The sequence below is a fragment of the Heteronotia binoei genome, chromosome 1, assembly GCF_032191835.1.
Source record: "Heteronotia binoei isolate CCM8104 ecotype False Entrance Well chromosome 1, APGP_CSIRO_Hbin_v1, whole genome shotgun sequence".
Lineage (NCBI taxonomy): Eukaryota > Metazoa > Chordata > Lepidosauria > Squamata > Gekkonidae > Heteronotia > Heteronotia binoei.
The window spans coordinates 242,816,750-242,837,347 of NC_083223.1; the positions used below are offsets into that span (position 1 = coordinate 242,816,750).

The following is a 20,598-nucleotide window of genomic DNA, read 5'->3' on the forward strand; positions in this document are numbered from 1 at the left end:
TGTATCATCTGAGTAGCAGAGATTAAGGGTGCATTCAGACAACTAGCTGAAATGGAGAGCTCATCTTTGAAAAAAATCTTTTCAATTATCAGCTTGTTGAGAGGCAGTGAGCTGCCATCTGAGCCTCTGGACATGAAGCACCTGAGCTTTACCACCTCAGCTGTTCCCAACCCAAAGAGACACCCTCTTCATAGATGCCAAAAGAAAACATTCCATAACCCTCGGCCACTTGTCTGAACATACATTTGCACTGGCTATTTTTCAAGGGGTCAAACCCTTATAATATCACTATTCCTTACTGTTATGGGGAACAAGCTATGGTTTGAGATGGGAGTTCCACCCTGGCAGAGTGCAGACAGGGCAACGACAAGGCCACTTTACGGTAGCATTGGTTGCTACCTTCCTTCCAAGTTTTCTTCCAATCTCACAGCATTCAAAACGTACATAGGGAAATGGAGAGACAGTGGTGACAGAACTTTTTGGGAAGGGGGTCTCATCAATGCAAAACTGGCAGACAGGGTTGGCCAGCTGCCTCCAACATGGTCCACCAGTTTAACACTTCTGGCTGTTTGCTTGTCAGATCAGTGTGTCTTAAAGCTATCCCACTTCAACATCATGAGGACCTCAAGTCTTTTCCTTTAAATCCCACCCCCATGTCTTAAAGCAGTGAGCAGGGCAAGATAAACATTAGAATCAGCCAACGTTAGAATCAGTGAACATTTCATGCGGAAGCTAAGATGTCAGTCTGAGCACCATGTGCAACACATTATTTACATAAAGTTGCACAGACAGCTCATCACGGAGAAACTGAATACTCAGGGGAAGGGGGCCACAATCCACTGGGAAGATCTTCCACACAAATTCCAACGAAAAGTTCCGCCCAAAACAAGCACAAATTCTGCACCAAACAAGCACACTCGGTAAATCTCCCAAAGACTTTTTCTGCACAAATATGACTTTCTGCAATGATCCCAACAGATCTTATGAAGGAGAAGTGCCTGGTGTTCTAGTGCTCAGTGCTTTCTTGTGGGAAGTCCACCCAAGGGATGCTGCCCAAGGCATATTATGGGATGTTGTTGTTACATGAGTTTACAGTATTTTATTTTCGACTTGTTCCCATGACAATTAAAAAAAAGAAATTAGCAAATATAAATATAGATATATTTATTTATTTATTTAAGGAAAAAAGGTAACCAAAGTGCTACATTTGACCAAGGGGGGAAAATCAATTAGGTTTTGCTATTAAAAGGTAGGTTTACTTCTCATACTGTTAGCTTTGTCCACTCAGTGCTGTTTTCAATGAATAGCCTACCTTGCCTGAATACAACCTCACATCGGACACAGCAACCTGCTAAAATCAATGGGAGGAGGGAATAACAGGTTTCCACCACAGGTGTGGGAGAACAGTAACTGCACCCTTGCTACCAAGTCACCATCCCACGGCAACATCCAGTATCCTGTTTAAATATGGCTTCCAATTTTTAGTTAACCTGCCTGAAGTGGTACAACGTTCTGGCTCCTGAACAAAAGCAGAAGTAGGAAAACACACACAAACGAGGTATTTGCACCCAGTTTTCTCATTATGGGCCAACTGCATGCCATGGGGAACCTTATTCATTAGCAGCCAATAACAAGCGATGGGGAACTGATGGCACAGAAAATGCACAGTCATTCTTATGCCCTCTGAAGTGCACGTACTGGAACTCATGTGTGCATTAGTAATCATTGTGTTGGCTCATATGTGTCCCACACAGCTTGTATTTGGGCTTGCTGGGAAGCAACTGTGGAGATAAAGGGCAAGATTAAAGTCCAGTAGCACCTAAAAGAGCAACAGGATTTCCAGGGCATAAACTTTCATGAGTCAAATCTCCCTTTGTCAGACACCAAAGCTTCACCAGAACTTGGACTCTGGAAACCTTCTTGGTCTTTAAGGTGCTACCAGACTTGAATCGTGCTCTTTTACCACAGACCAACCTAAATGCCCACCTGATACTATGCAAATAAAGGCACCCCCCTCCCCACAACTTATTTTACTCAAGAACCCAGGACAGGGCATTGGGAGAGAAGAGGTAAACAGTTATAAGATTTTTGAGCAGTATTTCTCAAACTTCCAACAGCTGAGATTGAACACTGGAGGCACACTTTACCCTTATAACTGAACAGGTGAGAGGAAAAGTTAGGACAAACTGCATTGTTTTTCTCCATGGATTCTGGGTATGCTTCCACTGAATGCAGGTAAATCCTGCTGTCCCTCTGCACTGAAAACACTCAATTCAGTCACTGCAGAGATGCAGCAGATTTACTCTTCTCACCAGCACAGGCTGACTGGAAGGAGGCAAGCTCAGAGCAGAGTTGCAAGAGGCAGCTCTCTTGGAGCTCACCCAAGACTCTTCAGTAAGTCGTCGTCTCTTGCTGCACAGACAAGAGCGAGGCTATGGGGAGTATCTGAGCAATGAGCATCAACCAAAATGCAGCAACAGACACTCTCCCATCTTATTCCGTACCACCCAGAATATTCTCACCGTAGCGTTAACGGCAAAGGGAAACAGAAGAGGGCATGTCATGGCATGACCACGAGAGGCACAGCTTATTGGCACCTGGAGACCAGATATTGGAAAAGGAGCTGAAATCGATCATCTCTCCATTCTCAGTCCAACATTCACAATATGGCAGCCATTACTATCCTTGGAACCACGCAACCTCATTTTATCATCTTTCATTCTTAGAAAGGAAAAGCACTAACACGCTACATCTGAAAGGTAATCAGTTTTTTTTTTTCTGGTTATAAATTTAGCCTAAGGCTTGGGATTGAGGGCTGCCTATGACACCTGGAAGCACGTTCATGGAATGCTAAGACAGAGCAGCAAAGGTTTTTGTCTAGCCACGGGGGAGAGGGGGGCGGGGCTGGTCTAGGGAGGTCAGTCGGTTTGATTAATTATTTGATTGGGAATTAATACTGAGAGTTTATATGCGGAGTCAGAGGGCACCATGCCATCTTCACAGGACAAGACCCTAAACGGCTAACTTGACGTACAAGAGACTGCAAAGTTATACTGCAAGAAAAACACATAGTAAGGACCAGGAAAGGCTGCTAAGGTGCTACGTCTAAAACTAAGTTACTTTCTCGGTCTCAGCCCTCCCCCTCCGCCGCTTCATCAGTCGTCGTCTAGGGCCTCTGTTTTGATCTCGTTGGTTCCTTGCCGGGCCAGTGCCAGGATGGTGTGGTTTACTGCTGCCATCTCCACGGCTAGTGAGATAGGGTCTTGGTGGTCGCTATGGCTAGTGCTGTCATCCTGTGTAAAGCAGAAAAGGAGGCAGAGAGATGAAAAGGACAAAACAAAGACAAGCACCATCAGTACTATTATTCTACTGGACTTTAAAAGTGCTTTAAGCTAGGAACAGGAAGGCAGCAAACAATCATTCAACGTTCAGAAACATGAGGACTCTTATTTTAAAAGTTGATAATCACATGCTGATCAGGCAGTGGTTGGAGAGGAAAGGGAAAGTGGGGGACGATTGAGATAACCATACCCTCAAAAAAACAAAAGAAGGGAGAGGAAAGAGAGCCCATCAGAGACGTATTTTCCTTTGTTTCACATTATATAGAATGTTATGGCACAGACAATACCCATGCATGTTCAGGATTCTGTGAATTTTACACTCCCTCTAACCCTTCCAATTTTACATTATCAGAAACCAAATTCTGCAAGTTGAAACCTGAGAGTCTGCAACCAGAATACCTTATGCAAATTAAATGTGTGGATTTGTACAATTTACACAATTCCAAATTGAGAATTTGCTTCCGCTTTAAAATTATGGATTGTTTGTTTGTAGAAAGACAGTGGTGCCACTTGGTCACATGGTTAAGGGTTTTAAGGGGCATTTGAGAGCAGAAATATCTGGGGAAATATCTCAGAAATGGCAGTTGCTGAACCCTAGTGTTTGATATTCTTTGATTCTCAGTAAGGGGCCCGCAATAATTGTCAGCTACAGAAAACAGGCTAAGAAACTAACAAACGTGGCGCTTTCACACACCCCAAATAAAGCACTTTCAATCCACTTCACAACTGAATTTTACTGTATGAAATGGCAAAATCCATTTGCACATGGTTAAAGTGGATTGAAACTGTATTATTTAGTACACGTGAAAGCATGCATGGGCTGTGATCACACACACACAATAATGCACTTTCAATCCACTTTTGATGCACTTTCCATCTGGATTTTACTGTGTGGATTGGCAAAATGCAGTTTGAAAGTGCAGTGAAAGTGGATTGAAAGTGCATTGTTTGTGTGTGATTGCAACCATGGTGTTTTTGAAAATGAAGCCTATGCGTTTCCTAGAAGTGATGTAAAGTATTTTTATTTCACTGGTAGGTGACAAATGGAAACTGTATGTGTATAAGCATGCACATAATTATGTCTCTCTGTGGTACATTTTACCTGCCATTGTACTAGTGTAGTGTAGTGCATTATATCATTAGCTATTTTTTTTAAAATAGTTATTATTACCTATCTATAGTCTAGGTTTGGTATCCACAAAAGAAAAATAAAATAAAGAGATCATGCTTCAAGTTCCTTCCCATGAGGGAAGCAGGATGAGGAATATGGGCAATATGTGCTGATGAGGATAGTTCTATTGAAGGCATCTGAAAAAAGGGGTTTTTTTTGCTAAGGTGTGATCTTGTTTTTGTGCTGAACATATAGTCAACAGATGCTCTATTTTGTAATGCACCAAACCAAATGCTTCATGCAAGGTGGGTGGGACCTGAGCAGGCTGAGAGTGGGTAGCAATTAGTGGAAGAAGCCTACTCAGTGGGGGGGGGGGGGGGGGGTTATATGAAAATTCCCATTACAGCCACAGAGCAAACTGGGAGAATCGAGACACGTCATTGCCTCCCCACCTAACCTACCTCACAAGGTTGTTGTGGGGGGAGGAAATACTAGATAATTTAATTTAATTATCACACTGATCTCCAGGGAGGAAGGTCAAGGAATTAAATGTGATGATGCCACTGTCAGCCTTCACCATATGGATTTTAACATACTATTTTAACCAACATATACCCTATGCTTCCCCCAGGGAGCTCAAGACAATGTACACCGTATTCTGAGATATTTAAGGTGATCGGGATAATAGTAATACAGCAAAGGGGATACTTTTGAGCTGTCATAGTCTAATTAGAGTAACAAGGGTTGAGAACATGAAACTGCCAGCTTTTTACAAACACCCTTCAGTGACATTAGGCCGAACAGAGATCTCCTTTGTGCTATCATTTTGGTGGACATAATGCTACTCACCCCACTAATCTCATCCTTCCCCACAAACCATGTGCTAATGTTTTCCAGCTCTTTGTGAAAAGAAAACAGACCCATGGAGCACAAGTATGCTTTTACCCATTAAAATGAATTCTGTTACTTTCCTGACAATGTCACTCTAAATGGGAATGTCAGATTTCCTTCATTTCCTATTTCATATTTCAGCTTTCCACTACTTTGTATGCCATGTAAAACAAGTTCTCCAGAGTGATTTTTTTAACAATGTAACCAAACACATCTCCAAGCACCACACTACCACATCAATCAGGTGTGATGCATCATGATGGATTTTATAAATGCCACACCCTATCTAGCAAATATCACAGAGAGCATCACGTTTTTTTCTAAGAATGCTGATTGGTAAGTTTGGTAAGTCTGAGAAGGCCCGGATGGGGCATGTACTGGTAAAATTTGTTCTTAACAACGTGACAGCCTTTAATGTCTCTTAAATTACTTTAACCATACAAGATCCATAACACCATAGTACAGAAAGCAATATATGTAAAGAATCTGTTATTTCAAAATATTGACAGGAAACAGGGAATGTTTTGCTTTAATAGATACTCAGTCAGGCATTGGCCAATAAGCTTTGGCCAACTGGCCAGTAATTATTATATTGCCTTTTGATTGTCCTTCAGGTCAGAATCCAAGGTGGATTAGTAGTTACATCTTCCAGCCAGAATACCTTATGGAGCTAGATGAAACATACCCCCACTCCCAAACGTCATGAATCAAACCAAATAGCTTAAAATTATGGAGGTTCACATTTTCATGCTCTCTCCCACAGTGGAAAAGTAACTGCTGATTTGGCAGACCAGAATCTAATTTCAATTTGCATAGACAGAAGAACCCACTACAAACTAGTCATCAGCTATGTTCAAATACTTAGAATACTCCCACCTTTCCAAAAGCTCATGGCAAAGAACGGTGATTTAAAACAATCACCTGGATCTAGCTTTATTTATTAATTAAAAAGTCTGAGGTAACTTTCTAATTAAAAGAGCTCATGGGAATATATACATATAACAGCTTTCAGGGGGTTTGTACTGTTCTTTTCTTCTTACAGAGGAGGAGGAAGAAGAAGAGGAGGAGGAGGAGGAGGAGATTGGATTCATACTCCACCCTTTGCTACCCAAAGGAGTCTCAATCTCCCTTCCCCTCCCCGCAACAGACACCCTGTGAGGTAAGTGGAGCTGAGAGTGCTCTGACAGAAACTGCTCTAGAGAGGAGCAGCTCTGCGAGAACTTGTGACTGACTCAAGGTTACACCAGCAGGTGCATGTGGAGGAGTAGGAACTCAAACTCGGTTCTCCCAGATAAGAGTTCACGCACGTAACCACTACTGGTTCTCTATAAATAGTGGCCTTGATGAATACCACAAGGTTACCTTCTGCTCATTTCAATAGAAGATGGAGGGATAAACTCCACTGACCACAAACTATCAAATTCAGGAGTCATCATGAAGTTGCGGGGGGGGGGGGGGGGAGAGAATACAAAAAAGGGGAGGGGTCTGTTGTCCACCCTTTCATGAAAGACCACAAAAGCAACCCCCCACCATACTGAAGGATAATTCATACAATAAAGAAATATAGTCATAGAGTAGGACTTTGAAATATGGCCAAATCATTGGTCAGCATGTGTGAAGCCCATGAAGAAATGACCACTTTAGCTAGAAGTAAGATGAAGCAATCTGATGGGCCCTTTATCAATGTTTTCTATGGTTTTGATCATTCCTGTGCATGGTCAGTGTTCTGTCTCGCAAGCCATTTTGCTCCAACTGACCCCCAGAGAACAGCTCCCACAACATTCATTGCTGAGTAAGAGCTTAGCTACAGGCAACGTTGGTCATGGAACTCTAGCCCTACCATTCTTAGTCTGCTAGGAATTCTGAAATTCTCCACAGACAGACAAAGAATGGTGGAGGGGAGTCAAATCATACAGACTACAAAGAAAGAAACACTGGCTGCTTGGTCTCTCAGTTCTGTCTCTCTCCTTAGGGGCTAATCTTCCCTATGAGTTGGTAGGGGTAAGGAGTAGGAAAAAATTAACAGCTAAAAAAGAGATAAAAATAGATACAGCCAAGGTCTCCTCCTTTATTAGGCATCCCATTTCTAACCCCTCCAGCATCTTCTTACTGTTCGTGGGAGAACTTTCAAAGAAGAGCTCTCACATGGTGAATTTAGTATGTAGCCAGTGTATGAGGCTGTGGGAGTAAGAGAATGTGTGATGGATACAAGGCACACTTGAGTGCCGCCAGTATGACTATATGGAGGAAAGAGACTCATCTATGAAGGTGAGAGACCTGCAAGTCACCGTGTGGCTTTCATTATTTGGTTGCCTCCCAGAACACCATGACAAAGAGGCTGGATGGAATTCTCTTGTCAGTCATCAAACTGCCACATTTGCTAAGTCACCATCAATGCATTCATTTCTGGGAGAGGTGCTAGGGAACAGAAGCATGCATCTTTGCATGCGTTGCACTGGAGGGGGGGGAACCAAGCACCTGTATATCTTTGTGCTGTAAGTAGAGCTGTGTGTTCCACATGGATTAAAGCACTTAAACCACATGGATTAAGCCACTGTAAGTTTACCACTGTAAGCTCTATGGACAACAGGTATAATGTACCTTAAGTATAGTCTCATTATTCAACATCACTGGGTTTTGTTTTCCAAATTTAAATTTGTTACCCTTTGCCAGGCAGTTCAAGTGATGGAGAAAGGGGTGGCGATCCAGACTACTGAGCCAATGAAATCAGCTGTTCTAAATGACAGAGCAGCTAAAGCAACATTAGCATGGCATCAAATTGGGGTGGCATGACTGGCTTGCTCTCTGGCCTATAGCCCTAGAGCCATCCCTTATACACAACCCCACTGTCATTCCAAAAGTTATTCAATAAAGGTCAGCACCACAGCTGTCCCCACAGATCTTCTCTGTGGCTCTCAAGCAAATGCTGCCGAAATGTGCTAAGTTTCTGTCTCCTTCTGGAACTCTCAGAACCAGAGGTAATTCATTTAACACACAAGAAAGGGTAGTCATAGGATACACACAGCTCTGGTTACACGGGATAAACAGACACAGGATTACTACGCATGGTGATGCGGTCTGGCAAGTTAATCATGCCCTAGCATTTTTTCAAACTTGTGTGAACAGAGTGTTAACTTGCTTGTTTTGAGCTGATCCTCCTGTCTTCTTCTAACTTCTCTGCTTCTCTGCCTCCCTCTGTACATCGTCCCTCCTCCTCCCCATTGCGTACTTGCCAAGTGTCCTGTTGTATGACAATAAATCCATGTGGGTCAACAATGGGGAGGATCTGGGCCATTCCCCTTTCCCGCTCCTTATGTGACAGTGTAACAAGTTATTCCAGGACACAGGAGAATGCAAGAGCCACCACCCTCCTAATGCTCCCTCCCTCCCTCCAACAAATGAGGATTGGGTGGCTCATGGGAAGGGAGCAGCAATCCGGGGCCTCTTGGCTTCCCTCAAATACTTACCTGCTCTGAATAGTCATTCCCGTCTACGTCGTCACTGTTGGAGTGGCCTCCAGGACTTTGTACATCTATCCCATGACTCTCCAGGATTGCTGCTTCTTCGAAAAAAGCAAATGGATCCCTGAATTATCTGCTGCAGGGTTACCGATATGGATGAAGATGAAAAATGGGAATCCTCACTAGTGGGGCACACTATTTCTTGTAAGAACCAGAAATAATACCCGATGCTGTGTGTACTCCACATTTTTTTTTTTTTAAAAAATTCTGCTCTAAAAGAAAAACAAAATATTTGAAAACATGAATTATGCAAGTTTGCTCAATCTGCAAGAATTACAGACCTGCAAGGTAAGCAAATTTGCACATCCCACTTTATTCTGGTTTCATCACATCACAGGCAGGGGCAAGGAATTTATGAAATGTACTACAGCCTGAGATCCCCCATCACTTATTCAGACACTTGGCATGCATTAGAAAATTTCAATAGTTGCTATCATTGCTCTCTGGGCAAGGGAGGGAGCAAGGCAGGTTTTTTCCTCCTCCGAATTAAAGCTAAATTTCTCAAGAAGCCAAATTCTGCATAAAGTGCTGTGTTTTGCACTGCTGGGAAACTGTGGCACATAGACAACACTTCCTATGAAATGTGTCTCAAGGCCAAAAGGCTCTTCTATTAGAGGGTAAAAAAACAAACAAAACAAAAATGCCAGACTTGTTAGCAGTGAAAACATTAACAGTAGTTTAAAACAATATATATTTTTTAAAAACTCTCTTGAGTACATCTGGGCATCTCTGTGGGTATTTTCTATTTGCACACGTGTGCAGTTCTTGTTGGTTCTTACAATAAAGATGTGCCCTGAGTGGGGTCCCATTTTCATCCTCATTTCAATATGGTGCAAGCCCCTTTTGTGTGTGTTGTTGCACTGTTAAAAAAGGAAAATGAATTTGGTTGGAGGAGCACGAATGCCGATTTTTCAAAAAGTTGCAGAAGTAAAATCAATTGTTAGCTGATATCCTTTGTTTCAGATTTTATGACAATTTTTATAGCCCCTTACTAGATTCAGGGATTTTGGGGCCAGTCCAAGACATTTTGAACAGAAGAACAGCCATGCAGCTACACTCCCCAAAAGAGGTGCCCAAGAATCTCTTGTAACATCACAACTAGATGCCGATGGGCAAACTCAGATCACGGGTGCAGTTTCATGAAAGCCAGGAGTTGTGCCCCATGATTCTGTGCTCTGCTTCACTTGCACCTGAAATATTGGTCTCCCAATAATCACTTGGCTGGCTTGCACAGGTCAGACAAATCTGCAGGAAGCTCTTTTTGGTAGGCCTCCATGCAGCTACCTCCAGAAAACAGCTGTACACCATGAGCAAAATATTTGTGCGCATGTGTGCTGGTCAAGGATTCATTTACTCATCCACTTCACTGCGTGGCCCAGACTTATTAGAGAAGCACGTCTAGTATCCCTAAGCCACCAAGCTGTCTATTTTCTGAGGCAAAAATGCAACAAACACTAAGAAAGAAGAGTAATTTGATTGCTTGGATTGCCCTTTTCTACAGGCAAGCAGGCCTTCTACCTCCTTGAAAAGCAATGGAAGACACGATTCACTGGTTGAATTTAAAGGACTAACTGTTAAATCTCCTTAACGTGTCTTCCCCTTTTCTCTTAGAATAACTCTGGGTTTCTGGAAAATAAGACTTCCTGTATACCTGGTAGAAGTACTGTGGACTTAAGCTAGGGGAGAATATCTGAAGCTGCCTTATAGTGAATCAGACCCTTGGTCCATCAAGGTCAGTACTGTCTACTCAGACCGGCAGCAGCTCTTCAGGATCTCAGGTCTTTCACATCATCTACAACCTGAACCCTTCTAAGTGAAGATGTCGGGGATCAAACCTGGGACCTTCTGCATGCAAAGCAGAGGCTCTAACACTGAGCCACAGTACCTCCCCTGAGAGATCCATGATTAGATCTTCCTAACCTTCCTGTTAGCTAGCTGCTGCATGGGACTGCATGCAGAGAGGCTAAGGAAAGAAGGGATTTAATCCTTCCACAAACCAAACTGAATCCTCTGCATGGTTATTAGCACTATAAAGGGGGGAAAAGACAGGCAATGAAGAATCTGTCTTTCCCCCCTCCTTTCCCAGGATAACAACAGATGTGGCAAGAAGGGTGATTTCTTTCAACGAAACCCTGCAAGGCTGAAAGGTGCTTCTCTCTCATCCTGAGCCATGGCTCCCATTCAAACTGACATCCTACACAGCTGTCAACTATTAAAAACACTGATCCAGTGTCACAGATCTAGTTAGCCCTTGAAGTAAAATATGTGAAAACATAAAAGCCCTGCTGGTCCACTTAGTCCAGCATCCTATTTCCTATACAGCCCCAGCTCTTGGAAAAGCTACAAGCACCGAGGCCAAATCTTTCCCTTTATATTGACTTGAAGCAAATGGTATTGAGAGAGCTACTGCCTTTGAACATGAAGTTCCTTGGAACATGAAAGTCCTTTGAATGCTCTACAGAGCTACCAAAATGCAAAGTAGTAGATATTCAATCAGCTAAAACGGTGGTTGGAGAATGTTTGGGACACAGCAGCAATGGCTAAGTTGAAATGTACAATTAAATACAGAGAAAGAATACACTCATTGGGAAAACTTATCCTACAGAACAATTTTAACATGATTATACTGATTTCTGTAATTAATTACATGGGTTGTTTACATACAATGCGTCGTACTCCTTATATTAAATGATTCAAGTGTTTCCCCTTTCCCTTTAGGACTCTCAAAAGGACTGTATACATGTTTATTCCTGTTATTCATTTGCACAGCATGCCCTGAGTGCAAATTGGTGAGAAGGTATTTTGCTTCAGCAGAGTGCTATGTGCTGCAGCTTTTAGTACAACTTGGAGTCAATGGTGGGAGCAGTGGAATAAAGAGGGACAGCGTGAGGGAAGAACTAAGCAGAGAGACACAGGTGAACAACTTGGAGCCAAGGCACCCTTCACAGTACACTGATATCTGAGGATGAGTTCAGGTGAGCCAACATGAAGCTGTCCTGGCATCTCAGCCAAATAACACTTGGTGCAAATAACGTCTGGAAGAGCCTCCCAAAAATACTTTAGGATACAAGAAAGCATTTTCCCTGATGACAGTAATAACTCTCCCCCCTCCTTTTAATGCTTTCTATCTTCAGGGACAGCCTAGGCTAGTCTGATCTCATCAGATCTCAGAAGCTAAGCAGAGTCAGCCCTGCTTAGTACTTTGAAATGAGAAAGTCCAGGGTTGCTTTGCAGAGGCAAGCATGGTGAATGAACTGTGACCAACTCTTGCCTTAAAAACCCTATGGGGTTGCTGTAAATTGACTGTGTTGGCCAAAGCAAACAAACAAACAAACAACTTCAGAGAACCCTTCCCACTGCAGCTTATCTGCAGCAAGTCCCTATATGTTGCAGGGAGATGAGGGGTAAGTCCTAGGATGCACAGTCAGCTCACATGCAACACTGGCCAGTCTATCTGCTGCTATTCTGTGTGAATAGAGAGTTCACTCAGTCCTCTGCAGCTGCACGTTGCAAGGTTCAAAAAGCCCTGTCTTTCAAAGAACTGAGTCTGCCATTACCCATCTTTTCAATGATGAGTCCCTCATAAGCTTCCAAGGAACTTCCAGAAGTAACCCAGGGATTTCCAGAAAACAGTTTAAAAGACACATTCAGAAATTCAAGCTTTTGGTGTGACATTTGAACACTAACCTGAATGTGTGTGTGTGGGGGGGTGTCTCTCAGCATGATCTTGGAACTATGGAGAGGAAGGCGCAAGAACTGTTCCTACCAAGCTTTATAGGCCCCCATTTAAAAGTCCCTGAATTGTATTTGTTTACTTCATTTATACCCCACCCTTCCCCACAAAGGGGACCCAAAGTGCATTGTTCTCCTTCACTCCATTTCATCTATTTACGAATATTCCCGTTAATGCAACGCCAGCCCATCCCTCCTGAGCAGCTCTTCAAGGCTGTCTGATACATTACCAATATTGGCTCGTCTCTTAATCTCCTTCCTTCTGTTAGCAAACCAGTTGTACACTTTGAGGGAGGTCACCCGTTCCAAATCGGACAGCTTCTTCCCTGCAGGAAGTAAAAACAACTTTGCATCAATGAATATTTTGCTCTCTTACAGGAAGGTGAAATGCGGGGTTCTTCCATCTCACGTGTCCTAGAATATAAATGCCTAGTATATTTTCGTACACACAGGGCCGGCTCCACCACTAGTCCCTATGTGACTCAGTGACATTATCAATGCAGGAGGGGTTCACCGGAATTTAGCCTTGCCTAGAGTGCCAGACAGTCTAGGGCTGGCCCTCTGTACATATACAAGAAAACACAGATTATGTAGCAAAGCAGGTAGGATGCCAAACCCACACTGAGCCAGCAAGCTTATTGGGTGACCCTGGGCCAGTCTCGCTCTCTCTCTGTGAAACCTAACTCACAGGGCTGCTGAGAGGATAAAAACAGTGAAAGAAAGAAACATGGGGTTGAATCCAGACTAAACTGGCCATTTCTACCACTTCCCCCTTCCCACTGCAGACACTCTTCCTGTTCTTCCTCCAGGAGATCAACAGGCTGAAATGGGAGACAGAAAAGTTCCGTGCTGCCCTTGGAAATTTTAGTCCAGATCCAGCCCACACACTTTGCTTTGAACACCTTGAAAGGGGACTGGAAAAAAATAATACAGTTACAGACGGAGATAATAAAAAACTAGATAAGCTAGGGGCCTGTGTGCAATCGCCAAGGTGGGTGGGGTAACAATTCATAACTTTCATCGCATCCCCCTTCGATCTCTCCCTCCTGGATTGTGTAAATGCTGAGGGACCATGCCCCATAAACACACACACAAACAGCCTTTGTGGTTTGACTGACAATAAGGACACTTTTTGCTCTTAGAGTCCTCAGCAGGATGTCCCCCTCCCTCTTTTGGTTACTTTACAAAGTTTTGTTTTTCAGCACACCTAAGGAGTCCATCAAATATGCAGAGACCCTTATCTTGTCTACAGTTGGCTCCATGGTGCAGGTTTTGTCATTTGCATAGAAGCTAGCCTGGTAAACAGAGGGATATGTCCTGTATATGCAACTAGATCCTAATATTTCTTTTCAGTCATTGTGATCAAGAAACAGATCTTAGGATGGGACCATGCAGATGAAGGGGTGGGACTTAACTCCCAATGCATGCTGAGATCTTGGACACTTTGCAATGGAGATTCGAGAGCATCATTTTGTTTTGATCTTGTGTACAGCACAGATTTTGCTTTAAGCCACAGAAATGAAGAATAAAGGAACACAAGAAGAACAGTGGTTCGTGTCAGATTGTTTGCTCCTCTAGTCGAATGCTCTGACTGGCAGCGGTGCATGAAGAACTTGGGCAATCCTACCTAACTCTGGCTGAGACACAAACACACATTTAAATGGGAGATGGCAGGGATTGAACATGGGACTTTTGGCACACAGAGTATGGGCTCTATTGCCAAGCTAGAGCTCCTGTACACAGAAGTGTATGAACTGTAAACAACTCATAACATTTGGGGCCATTTTCACTAATCAAACTAAACTTCCTGCAACGTATTTGGGTATTTTGCTTTTATTCTTGTCACACATCAGGGTTGATCTCTTGCTCCTGGTCTCCCCACCTTCCTGGGAATCTGTGCAAGCCAATGACCAGACGAGTGTAAGAGATTGTTAAATGGATGGGACAGACCCATTTGCGAGCCCTTCTGAAAAGCCCTTTTCTGTACCTGGCTTTTGAATCACTGCATTACAGGCATTTGCAATTTCTTCCCTCTTGGCTTCATCAGGATATTGATTCTCATTGAAGTAGCTGCAGGAAAACAAAACAAAGTTGTTTTGAAGAAATCCACCCACCCACCCCCCCCTCTACAAAACAAAACCTCATGGGAAATTCTGAAGGACAAATGCATCACCTTGGAACGTAGGATACAGCCTACTTTCTTGAGTTCTACTGAGAGCCAGAGAAGATGCAGCCCATTCTTTTAACCAGAGTTTAAAAACAAAGACTCCTGGGGCAGGCTTGTTTGCTTCTCTCTCTCCTCCACTTCAGCCCCAGAGTTAACAATGTCAAACATGACAGCTTCATCAAAGGTCAACATGAATCACTGGGAGCCCAAGTGGTTGTTAAGTGTAGGTAGCAGGCCTGCTTCTAAGCATGGTTGCAAAACGTGGAATGGCACTAAATGACAGCTAGCAAATATAAAATTTTAAACGGTTTTTAATGCTTTATTTAAGTATTTTAAAATCCTGGAAACTTTCTGTGTTTGTATTTTCCTTCTATATGTTTGGGCTAAGGACAACAATAACAATAAACAAATGACAAGTGAAAACAATGGTACATGATATTAACCCTAGTTTGTATTAATGGGGAAACTTCGTGCCAGAAGGGAGGAGGGGAAGAGCAGGCAAACTCGCAGACCGATTTGATCCAATGTTGGCAGGAGCTGACCAACACAGAATGAATGAACTGACATGGGTCTTAAAAGGTGAATCTGTAATTTCTGATCATGTCTGAAGCAGCACTACAAATGCAAACTCCTTGAGGCAGGGAGATGGGCCAACTTTTTCACTGTGTGTGGAGCGCCTCCTGTGCAGAATATGCTCAAGACTTGAAGTCAAAAGTTAAGGCCAGTTGAGTCAACAACTGATAGTGAGCCCCACTCCACAGGTGGCCTTACATCTGGCCTCACTTTGCTTCCCACCTTCCTTACCTTTCTACAAGTCTGGCTTCAATGCACTGGACAGAAAGGATTTCCATCTGTGGGGTGGACTTTCCCATCTTCCACCCTTCTTCTGCAGCCCAAAATATCCCCCCCCCCCCCGCAAAGTGCTGATCCTGGGGGAAAGAACAACTTGAAAGGGAGGGGTGGTTTCTTCAGCAGTGGGGATGAATCCGCTAAATTCAGCCCTCATCCATCCATGGAAATCCTCCATGGGATCCAAAGCTTTGTATCCTCTCTTACCCTTGTCTCCAAGTGAAGTTTTCTCCTAGACGCCTTTCTCTCAGTCTCCCTGTTCCTTTTCATGGCTCCTCTGAGCTTTCCTGCTAACTCCTCCACCCATTATCCCCTCAGGTGCTTACTTCTAATCTCGCTGTCAACCCTGGCACTATCACCTCTATCCATCCAAAAATGCCACAGCTCTTTGCAGCCAAACTGACCTTCCACATCCCTCACAGAAAACGTAGTTTGTCAGCACTGGATTGAAACAATACTACCCCACATTACAGCCACACGGCTTGTGGCTCACAAGACACAGGCAGATGTCAGATCACACCATATACGTGGAGGCGGAAGTCATCCTCACTCCACAACACTGTTTCAGTGACAAGGATTTGAAAAAGCACAAAGCAAGGAAATGAAGAACAAAAGCGAATCATCGCAAAGGCCCTGGGATAAACCTTCAGCAGACGCAATTTGTGCCTTCGAGACAAAAGGCAGCCGTCAGCACAGAAATGGCTGATCGGGAAGGGAATCAAATGATCTCTTTTGTGCAGAGTGACAGTAAAGGATTAAAATGAAAAGTGGCCGGGGGGGAAAAAAGAATGTGCAGGGATGGTAAAAAGACTGAAATATCCTTGAAGCGGCTTCATTGCAATGATGCTGCCGAGGCCTAGAAATATTGCCGACTCGGAAAAATCCGCACCATCAGGGATAATGTGAGCAGAGCAGCAAGAAAATACATCTTGGGTTATGGCCCTAGAGCAATAATCTTCTGTCCCTGGACAAAAAGTTGCCGCTGTACAGAACTTTCAGCTAAAGCAAGCTGCGCCCCATGCCGAGGGAGAGGCATCATCTCATCATCAATTCTGCACATGCAAAATTCCACGTAGGATCTGCCCAATTTAATTTTAATTTTGTATGTTAAAACAGACATGCAGGGGTGAAATTCTAGCAGGAGCTCCTTTCCATATTAGTCTACACCCCCTGATGTAGCCAATCCTCCAAGACCTTACAAAAAAGAGCCTTACAAGCTCTTGGAGGATTGGCTACATCAGGGGTGTGTGGCTTAATATGCAAAGGAGCTCCTGCTAGAATACCACCCCTTGGAAATGTTTCTAGCCCATACAGAGACCTGTGTGATCACAGGCAGCCAGCAGCTCCAACATCCCTCTTCCTGGGCAATGTAATTTCTCAGTCTTCCTAGTGTTATTCTACCTATGCCCCATTGCTATTCCCCTCCCCACATCTTCACCCACCTCTGTTCACTCATCTGTCTCTGTGTTGTCTAACATAGGATGCAATCCTAAGAATCCTTTCCTGGGAGTAATCCCACTGAATAGAATAGAAAGCTTCTAAGGAGAGTTCTGGATAGGGACCGTACACTTCCTGTGTTGGAGAACAGCGTTGGTGATCTATAAAGCTGGTTCACAGGCAGCAAGGCAAAATAAGGCATATAAGATGATGTCTCTTCCTGCTGTGATACTCCTCACATACTGTTGTGTATGGGAGTATACTTCTCAGAAGGAGCATTATTTCCATGAATTTAAGCCAGGACATCCTGTTGTTTCCAAAGAGGAAGTCGTGTCTCTCAGTAGGGCAGTCAGAGAACCCAGGGGTGGGGTGGGGAGCAGATCATCTTAATGATCTCCTGACAATCTTTCATTGAAATCTGCCTCCGTTCCTGAGGACTGGAAGGTAGCAAATGTCACCCACATCTTTAAAAAGGGTCCCAGAGGAGATCCGGGGAAAAAACAGGCCAGTCAGTCTAACTTCAATACCGGGAAAGTTGGTAGAAACCATTATCAAGGACAGAATGAGCAGGCACATTGATGAACACGAGTTACTGAGGAAAACTCAGCATGGGTTCTGTAAGGGAAGACCTTGCCTCACTAACCTGTTACAGTTCTTTGAGGGGGTGAACAAACATGTGGACAAAGGGGACCCAATAGATGTTGTTTACCTTGACTTCCAGAAAGCTTTTGATAAAGTTCCTCATCAAAGGCTCCTTAGTAACATCGAGAGTCATGGAGTAAAAGGACAGATCCTCTTGTGGATCAAAAACTGGCTAATTAATAGGAAGCAGAGTGTGAGTATAAATGGGCAGTCTTCGCAGTGGAGGATGGTAAGCAGTGGGGTGCCGGAGGGCTCAGTACTGGGTTCCATACTCTTTAACTCGTTCATTAATAATTTGGAGTTGGGAGTAAGCAGTGAAGTTGCCAAGTTTGCAGATGACACTAAATTGTTTAGGGTGGTGAGAACCAGAGAGGAATGTGAGGCACTCCAAAGGGATCTGTTGAGGCTGGGTGAGTGGGCGTCAACGTGGCAGATGAGGTTCAATGTGTCCAAATGCAAAGTAATGCACATTGGAGCCAAAAATCCCAGCCACAAATACAAGTTGATGGGGTGTGAACTGGCAGAGACTGACCAAGAGAGAGATCTTGGGGTCATGGTAGATAACTCACTGAAAATGTCAAGACAGTGTGTGGTTGCAATAAAAAAGGCCAACGCCATGCTGGGAATTATTAGGAAGGGAATTGAAAACAAATCAGCCAGTATCATAATGCCCTTGTATAAATCGATAGTGCGGTCTCATTTGGAATACTGTGTACAATTTTGATCACCCCACCTCAAAAAGGCTATTATAGCACTGGAAAAAGTCCAGAAAAGGGCAACTAGAATGATTAAAGGTTTGGAACACTTTCCCTATGAAGAAAGGTTAAAACGTTTGGGGCTCTTTAGCTTGGAGAAACATTGACTGCGGGGTGACATGATAGAAGTTTACAAGATTATGCATGGGATGGAGAAAGTAGAGAAAGAAGTACTTTTCTCCCTTTCTCACAATACAAGAACTCGTGGGCATTCAATGAAATTGCTGAGCAGTCGGGTTAGAACGGATAAAAGGAAGTACTTCTTCACCCAAAGGGTGATTGACATGTGGAATTCACTGCCACAGGAGGTGGCGGCAGCTACAAGCATAGACAGCTTCAAGAGGGGATTGGATAAAAATATGGAGCAGAGGTTCACAAGTGGGTCTAGAAGCCCTTCCACTTTGCACCCCCAAGCACCAAGAATACAGAGCATCACTGCCCCAGACAGTTCCAATAATATACTGTGGCTAATAGCCACTGATGGACCTCTGCTCCATCAGTGGCTATTAGCCACAGTATATTATTGGAACTGTCTGGGGCAGTGATGCTCTGTATTCTTGGTGCTTGGGGGGGCAAAGTGGAAGGGCTTCTAGACCCACTTGTGAACCTTCTGATGGCACTGGGGGGGGGGGGGGGTTGGCCACTGTGTGACACAGAGTGTTGGACTGGATGGGCCATTGGCCTGATCCAACATGGCTTCTCTTATGTTCTTATGATGTTGACATTAAAAATAAACCCTCACCAAATATCACTGTCTACCATCTCCTTAGGTCAAGAGGGAGTCCCAATTTCAACTCCAGCAAATGCAGTGCAATGTAATGTTTCATGATTGACTAAGGACTGGGAAGGTTTGGGTTCAAATCCCTCCTCTGTCATGAAACTCAATGGCAGTGCAATCCTAAACAGCGTCATACCCTTTTAAAGCCACTGCAGTCATCGGACTTAGAACAATGTACCTCTGTTTTGGATTGCACCTTGGGAAATCTTAGGCCAGTTCTTTCAGCCAAATCTACATCACAGGGCTACTGTGAGAATGAAACAGAGGAGGGAGAGGGCACTTTGTGTGATGTCCCCTGGAGGAAGGGAGGGATAAAAGTCTGATTGACAATAGCTCTGCTGTGGATTCTATGGGCAGCTTTAGGAAAGCCACTATCTCTGAGTATCAAGCCTTCCCCCACAGCTGCATGACTGACCTACCTTACAAGACTGTAAGGATTACAACAGTAATATGAACATATTCACGTGCTATCATGTAAATCAGGGGGTTAGATAAAAATATGGAGCAGAGGTCCATCAGTGGCTATTAGCCACAGTGTGTATATGTGTGTGTATAAAAAACATTTTTTGGCCACTGTGTGACACAGAGTGTTGGATTGGATGGGCCATTGGCCTGATCCAACATGGCTTCTCTTATGTTCTTAAATGCCAAGTATTGTTATTACAGTTTACCTCAACCTCTTCCTTTGGCCTTTGTTCAGATAAACCAAGGTGAAGAGGTTTAGTCACTGCAGCAGGTTTACCACAGGATGGAATGCTATATTTAGAGGAAGAGATTGGATTTATACCCTGCCCTTCACTTGGAGCCTCAAAGTGGCTTACAATCTCCTTTCCCTTCCTCTCCCCACAACAGACACCCTGTGAGGTAGGTGGGGCTGAGAGAGCTCTTTTGAGAACTGCTCTTGAGAGAACAGTTCTGAGAGGAATGTGATTGACCCAAGATCACACCAGCAGTTGCATGTGGAGGAGTGGGGAATCAGGCCTGGTTCTCCGAACAGAGTCCCCTGCTCCAAATTGGCTCTCTTCACTGAACGTTATTGAACTATTCATACAGCTTTTACAAAGAGCCTCCTGTCCTGACATTCATGGGCATCCTAGAATTATTTTTGCTTCTTAAAGATGCTGTAGAAGGGACGGAGAAGGACTGGAGCAGTGGCCTTTTGACAAAACTAACTTGGGCAAACAATTTAGGAGTGAGGGCGTATCTACTGTTCTCCCCTCCTCTCTTTAAATCCCTCTACCAGGGAAAACAGAACATACAAGATAACTGTGTCTATTGCAGAGATACTGGTTTAAGTCCTACCTGTACAACTTGGGATCTTAGCTCACTCACCGCATATGGTGGCCTGCTAAATGCTTGACAACCCTGATCCAG

At 43.8% G+C, this 20,598-nt stretch overlaps 1 protein-coding gene across 10 annotated transcripts in view; it reads right to left on the minus strand.

The window, feature by feature from the left end:
- Nucleotides 1-1,147: 1,147 nt before the first annotated feature.
- The window catches only part of HMBOX1 (homeobox containing 1), a 125,314-nt gene continuing 105,863 nt past the window's right edge, over nucleotides 1,148-20,598 (minus strand). For 2 of the 10 annotated variants that reach the window (XM_060250240.1, XM_060250189.1), the window contains 4 exons: nucleotides 14,584-14,666; nucleotides 12,827-12,922; nucleotides 8,811-8,905; nucleotides 1,148-3,293 (listed from right to left, as the gene is read on the minus strand). In XM_060250240.1, the coding sequence (XP_060106223.1) occupies nucleotides 3,156-3,293; nucleotides 8,811-8,905; nucleotides 12,827-12,922; nucleotides 14,584-14,666 (412 nt within the window). In that variant the 3' untranslated portion in view covers nucleotides 1,148-3,155. Of the gene's footprint in view, nucleotides 3,294-8,337; nucleotides 8,585-8,810; nucleotides 8,906-9,580; nucleotides 9,725-12,826; nucleotides 12,923-14,583; nucleotides 14,667-20,598 lie in introns of those variants that run through there. The other 8 variants (XM_060250271.1, XM_060250204.1, XM_060250197.1 and 5 more) reach the window with 8 other exon arrangements.